The sequence below is a fragment of the Metopolophium dirhodum genome, chromosome 2 (genome assembly GCF_019925205.1).
Source record: "Metopolophium dirhodum isolate CAU chromosome 2, ASM1992520v1, whole genome shotgun sequence".
NCBI lineage: Eukaryota > Metazoa > Arthropoda > Insecta > Hemiptera > Aphididae > Metopolophium > Metopolophium dirhodum.
This window is the reverse complement of record NC_083561.1, coordinates 8,803,270-8,808,756: the sequence shown is the minus strand read 5'-3', so window position 1 is coordinate 8,808,756 and position 5,487 is coordinate 8,803,270. Positions and strand designations below refer to the sequence as shown.

The 5,487-nt window shown below is 31.7% G+C and overlaps 1 protein-coding gene across 1 annotated transcript; it reads right to left on the bottom strand.

Moving 5' to 3' along the window:
• Window positions 1-2,233: 2,233 nt before the first annotated feature.
• LOC132939882 (ciliary microtubule associated protein 1B-like) lies at window positions 2,234-3,420 on the bottom strand. The gene is made up of 3 exons (XM_061007292.1): window positions 3,246-3,420; window positions 2,966-3,155; window positions 2,234-2,522 (listed from the first exon to the last, which is right to left on the bottom strand). The coding sequence occupies exons 1-3, from the start codon at window positions 3,418-3,420 to the stop codon at window positions 2,234-2,236; spliced, it is 654 nt and encodes a 217-aa protein (XP_060863275.1).
• Window positions 3,421-5,487: the final 2,067 nt, after the last annotated feature.

Sequence of the window (5,487 nt, the reverse complement as noted above, 5' to 3'; positions counted from 1 at the left end):
ATCTGTGCAGTATATATATTTATGTATATATTTTACTCGTATGTATATAATAATAGATGCACCTACGTATAAAGCTCATATTATTTTAAAAATATGTACCTAATGTGTGATATATCCCATATATATATATAATGTATATAAAAATATGTAATATATAATTGTTATATAGTTTTCGTAGGCGGCATAAATCTTCGACCGGCCGTCTCTGGGTTTGACGCTTTTGCGAGAATAATGTGTACTAACTGTACTTTATATATATATATATATATACAGAGAGATTTTATATGAAGTCCATACGATATAAGTCCGTAACGTAAAACGCCCTTTATGTCCGAGGGGTGATTTCGCGCACGGTGTCCGGTGAGGTCCGTCGAGCTATACAATGTAATATATTATAATATAATGCAGTCGTGGGAGGGGTGCGCGGTCGCGTTTGGATCAACTATTTCCGCACCCGAGTTAAACGCACGGCGATTGCCAGTCAATTAGTAGGAAATAACTAATAAGTATAATAACTCGTATTTAATACTCATAAAATCTCTGATTAATTACGATCCGATTCACCTGCAGTGAATATTAATGATTGTAAATTTGTAAATATTGTAATGCTGTAGTATTATACGAGGAGATTATATATTATTGGTATTATAATGTATTATAAATAGTGTTTGAAGTATGAAATACTTCATTTGACGTTTTCGTGAAACATTGAAATTTTTTTTAACGCAATGTTCAGTGTTCTTAATTCTAATGTAAGAATTCAGTAGGTATACAATATACATTTAAAATGGTATATTCAAAATATTTAAACATTTTGAATACCATTTTAAATGTATAATACCAGAAATTGGGTATACATAAAGGCACCATACAATTATGAAAGTGATTTATGACAATTATATGTTTATATAAAACTTATTTAAAAATAAAACAAAATTTATTAAAATACTGAAATATTTAAATTTTTATATTTCATGAAATTTTTAAACACTAATTATAAATAGGGAAGTCTCAAGGTTGTTATCATCTCAGAAAATTCCGATTTCGGGCCTACATCGATATTTTTAACCCATTAATATTTAAATAATTTTAACCACAAATTTTAAATTTATCATCTATATCATCAGGTTTGGTTAAGTTGTAAGAACGTAATAGAGTCGAACGGCTGCAATCTTGTAAATACCGGATGATTATTTATGTCAAATCCAACATTTTTATCAATTGATTGATTTTGAATTTAAATGTGCATGAATAGTCAACAATAATCGACAACTAAATAACAAATCAAAATGACTTTTTTAAAAAATGCTATTATACCCAAATATGCAACAGTAAATTGTTTTTGAGTGCATGTGCGTTTCTCGGCAGATCTGTAAAAATGGAAAATATTTTTTTTCAATTGCAGTTTATTATATTACGTGAATTTTTTCACACATTAGTAAACACCCATATTCAACGCCATCGTACAAGCATATATTTTGCGTATGTATTAATTAAATGTATTGCAGATACCTATAATAGCTAGGGCCTAGGGAACCATTCAGTATAGGTACTTTGTACTTACTGCCTATCAGTTATCCTCCCACTACTTGCTGGTACGTATTCTCGTACGTCGATAATAGGTTTTATTAATTTAGTTCTTCGGTACTTAAATATATTTTGCGCTGATGCGTGATAGGTGATAAGTATACTAATTATAACGTTGTAAAAATGCATTAATACCAATTATTTCATACCGTCAGAATTGGTGGATTTATACAATTCAATTTTTTACATTCACACAAAAACTAATTGTCGACTTGTACCTATAGCTACATTTATGTGGCACCATCCAATCACGGAAAATGCGTTCGAAGGAATTTTGAAGGTCATATCTCAGTCTTAGTAAGTTTAAAAGAAATAGTTCAGATTAATTTCGATATTTATAGCTGATATTAAATAATTAATACTTTCGTGTGATTTTTTGAAAAATTAAGGTTTTTTTTTTTTATAAAATATGGCTGGTATTATTAAATGTTTATGTTTTACATTAAGGTTTTTTTGTTTTTCTTCAGTTTCATATTTTAAAAAGAAACTTGGAACCCCTCGAGTATATACTGGCAAGTGGCGAGAGGACCACCGTAAATTATCTACCAGCAATTTGTAGTATTATATTATAGGCTTGTGGACGACCAGGAATTTAAATTTTTGGCGGGAACGGGTGAAGGTATAATATCACGGACAGTGCCGTAAGTCATATGGGACAGTTGTCGGCTGGCACCACGTAGGGTGGGTGTTTGTACGGGTGCCTCACACCGAACGTGAATTTTTTCGGCTTGCAACGTTCAACGCATCCGTTAGCGGACACGATGAGGTACGCGTGTGGCGTCTTTGTGCCTTGGCCTGTAGGTCGTACCGGTATGCCGAAAGTCTTGGCGGGCGCGTGGTATTTATACACGTCCGCATTCGTCGAGCTGTAAGCCGCCGGCCCGGGACTTCCGGCATTCACTGCGCCGGTGCCACATTCTTTGGTCCTCCATTTTCTGTATAGGGTCCAGAAACAAGAAAATCAAACCATATACCTGTCTGACGATGTTATACCTTATACCAGTACACCATGAAGATATATGGAGTGACGCAGCTCGGTCGTCGGCGTAACAATACGTCAATACCCAGTGGGAAGTTTTAGGTATATATTATGTATAAATGCAGAAGAATGTGCTCACTATGACATGAAAAATCGACTTTCCATCGATTAGGCGCGTAAACAATATAGGTACCTAACACACACACCTCCGTAACAACTAACAACTATACTTATTGACGATTATTTTTTTTTTTTTTATCTGTATAGATACTCTTGCATGGCTGTATTCCTTGCCTATTATATATCGAGTCTACAATAATATTAAGTATTGACGACCTATCGCTGTAGACCGCAGTGCATACTGGCAATTTGCATACTGATACTTCATTATAAACTTACATTGTGTATCCTTTTCGCCTACTCTTGATCGACGATCGATGCTCGCTGCTCAACGTGTACGCGTTGGGTGAAGGACCAATGTTTCTCTCTCCGTCTGTGAGGGGTAACAACAACTTTGGAGTAGGCGCCCGTTTCAAATTCGGATAGCACGGCAAGTAGGCGGCGGGTCCTGGACTCTGTACGTTGGACTCTACAGCGGGGTTGTACGACATTATAATATTTTCGTGTACTAATGTATAAACTATATTTATTTGTTTATCCAACAGATTTGTGCACACACTTCTATCGAGAACCATTCCAATGTCGACCTTGGCGGTCGTGTATCGGCCATGCCGTGTCGTCCGGTCCACACTGTACACCGGACCGGGGCTCGAAACATAAATTGGAAAATCGTTTTTGCCTCTCAAAGAGTACGCAGGAGATTGCCAAAAACTTGGGTCAGTTGTCTTTGGCATACCGATTGTTGGAGCGAGGTGATAAGCATTAGGCGCGGGACCTTAAAGTCAATGTGTATAAAATAATTAATAAATATTAATTATTTCTAAAGAAATCATTGAAAAATAAAATAAACTATTGAAAACCGGTAACAGGAGGTAACCAAAACAATTTATCAGCAGTTTTCGAACGATTAACGGCTAACATTTAATTGAGTTGATACGTTGCAGGGAGCATGCATAAGTTGCGTCCCGTAAAAACGTACACAAGAATTGCGTTCCAAAAGATCCGGGACGAAATTTGTGTATTTTAATCAAGAGTTCTAATAATAAAAAAAAATAACAATTTGTTTGTCGAATGTGTATTAAATTATGACAAAAGAGCAAATATACGTTGATTCTAATCAAAAGTCAATATGGTCAATAATATATTAGGTACCTAAACCTATAGGTAATGAATAAATAAATAGTATAAATATAATCTTAAGTCAATCAAACATTTGTTTGTCGAATGTAACAAAAAATCAAATATACCTTGAATCACTTGAATAGTTAAATCCAACCAAAAATTAATATATTTAATAATATAATTAAATAATTAAATAATATAAAATATAACCATAAACCAATCAAACATTACCTAGTTAAAAATTAGGTTTATACTTTTTTGGTACCGAAGTTTTTTACAAATTTTAACCTATTATTATTTTATTTTCATTTAGTTTTTTTAATCTGATTTCGTTATGGCAATTTTGATAATTTTTCACTTCGAGCTGGATCTAAATTGTTCGGTAAACAAAATCCATCCATATTTATCGTAATTTATAATATATCTTGCAACATAATATCGAAGCCCTAAAAAAGTCTACCACCTGACCAACATACTGCAGGGACGAAATTGCCTTTTTACGGAACGCAACTATAAGGTTCACTTATATTAAAATCCTAACACAACAATAAGCGGTTATCGGTTTTCTAAAAATTTCCGATTACCTATTTTTTTGAAAATGAGTTTAAACCCTGCTAATAATATAATATGTATTAATATAAAAAATAATGATGTAATTTATCAAATATTCTTACCATGCATTTTTCGTATAGATGGTTTATCTCAATGTATAAATTTAAAAAAAAAAAACATGATAAATTTAATATTCTTTTCCAAATTTACCTAAGTACCTATATTATGCTGAATAATTAATTATAAAAAATGATTTTCCTAAATTAAACTGTAAAATAATCTAAAATTAATAATAATAAATTATGGTACTATTAATTAGTTAATTAACTACGCTGATCTTAGTCATATGATTATATTGGATATATAAGCATATCAATTTTTTATTATGTAATATTTATAGCTGTTATATATTTTAGTTTATACTGAAAAAATATTTTACCTAAGGAGGCATCCGTATTTTCTAAACATTTGTCATATGACTCATTCATCATTTAAAAAATTTCTTTAAATTATACATTAATATTATTAAATAAATAATTAAAAAAATGTTAAGTTTATTTATTGATATATTTCTATAGAAATAACGCATGTCCTTAAAAAACAACAGCACGATTAAACAACGTACATTTGGTTTACTGGATCACGGGTATAAAAGATGAATTTATTATTATTTCGAATTAGATCGAATTGCGGTGTTTGAAGTTAACTGTTACGATATAGTAACATAGATTTATCATAACAATATATTAATTACTAAACAGCAATACAGAATTGATTATTAATCCACCGTACCTAACGGTAGGACTTGCAGGGACTGATAAGACAATTATGTTAAGTTTTTAAGGCTTAATAATATAAATTCTATAATATTATAATATAATACTATTTTATTTTTACTTATCGGTAATATTTGTAGCAAATAGCAATATACAAAGGTATTATCAAACATCGCACATTCAACAGACATTCGATTGAATGCTTGTCATCAGATCGTGTCATCACTATCACCCAACAAGATAATACTAGGCACTAGGGAGGTGGTACCTATACAATTTTTTCCTATTTTCATTCTGTTTAGACGGATTTGCGGTATTCTAGAGACCTACAGCGAATTATGTTATATACAC

What these genes read in the sequence shown, in the direction of transcription:
- LOC132939882 (XM_061007292.1), bottom strand. Translation starts at nt 3,420, where the DNA reads ATGCCAAAGACAACTGACCCAAGTTTTTGGCAATCTCCTGCGTACTCT. An exon ending in TGGAATGGTTCTCGATAGAA is followed by an intron (nt 3,156 to 3,245) that starts GTGTGTGCACAA and finishes ACCCCGCTGTAG; the next exon opens with AGTCCAACGTACAGAGTCCA. An exon ending in AGGCGAAAAGGATACACAAT is followed by an intron (nt 2,523 to 2,965) that starts GTAAGTTTATAA and finishes GACCCTATACAG; the next exon opens with AAAATGGAGGACCAAAGAAT.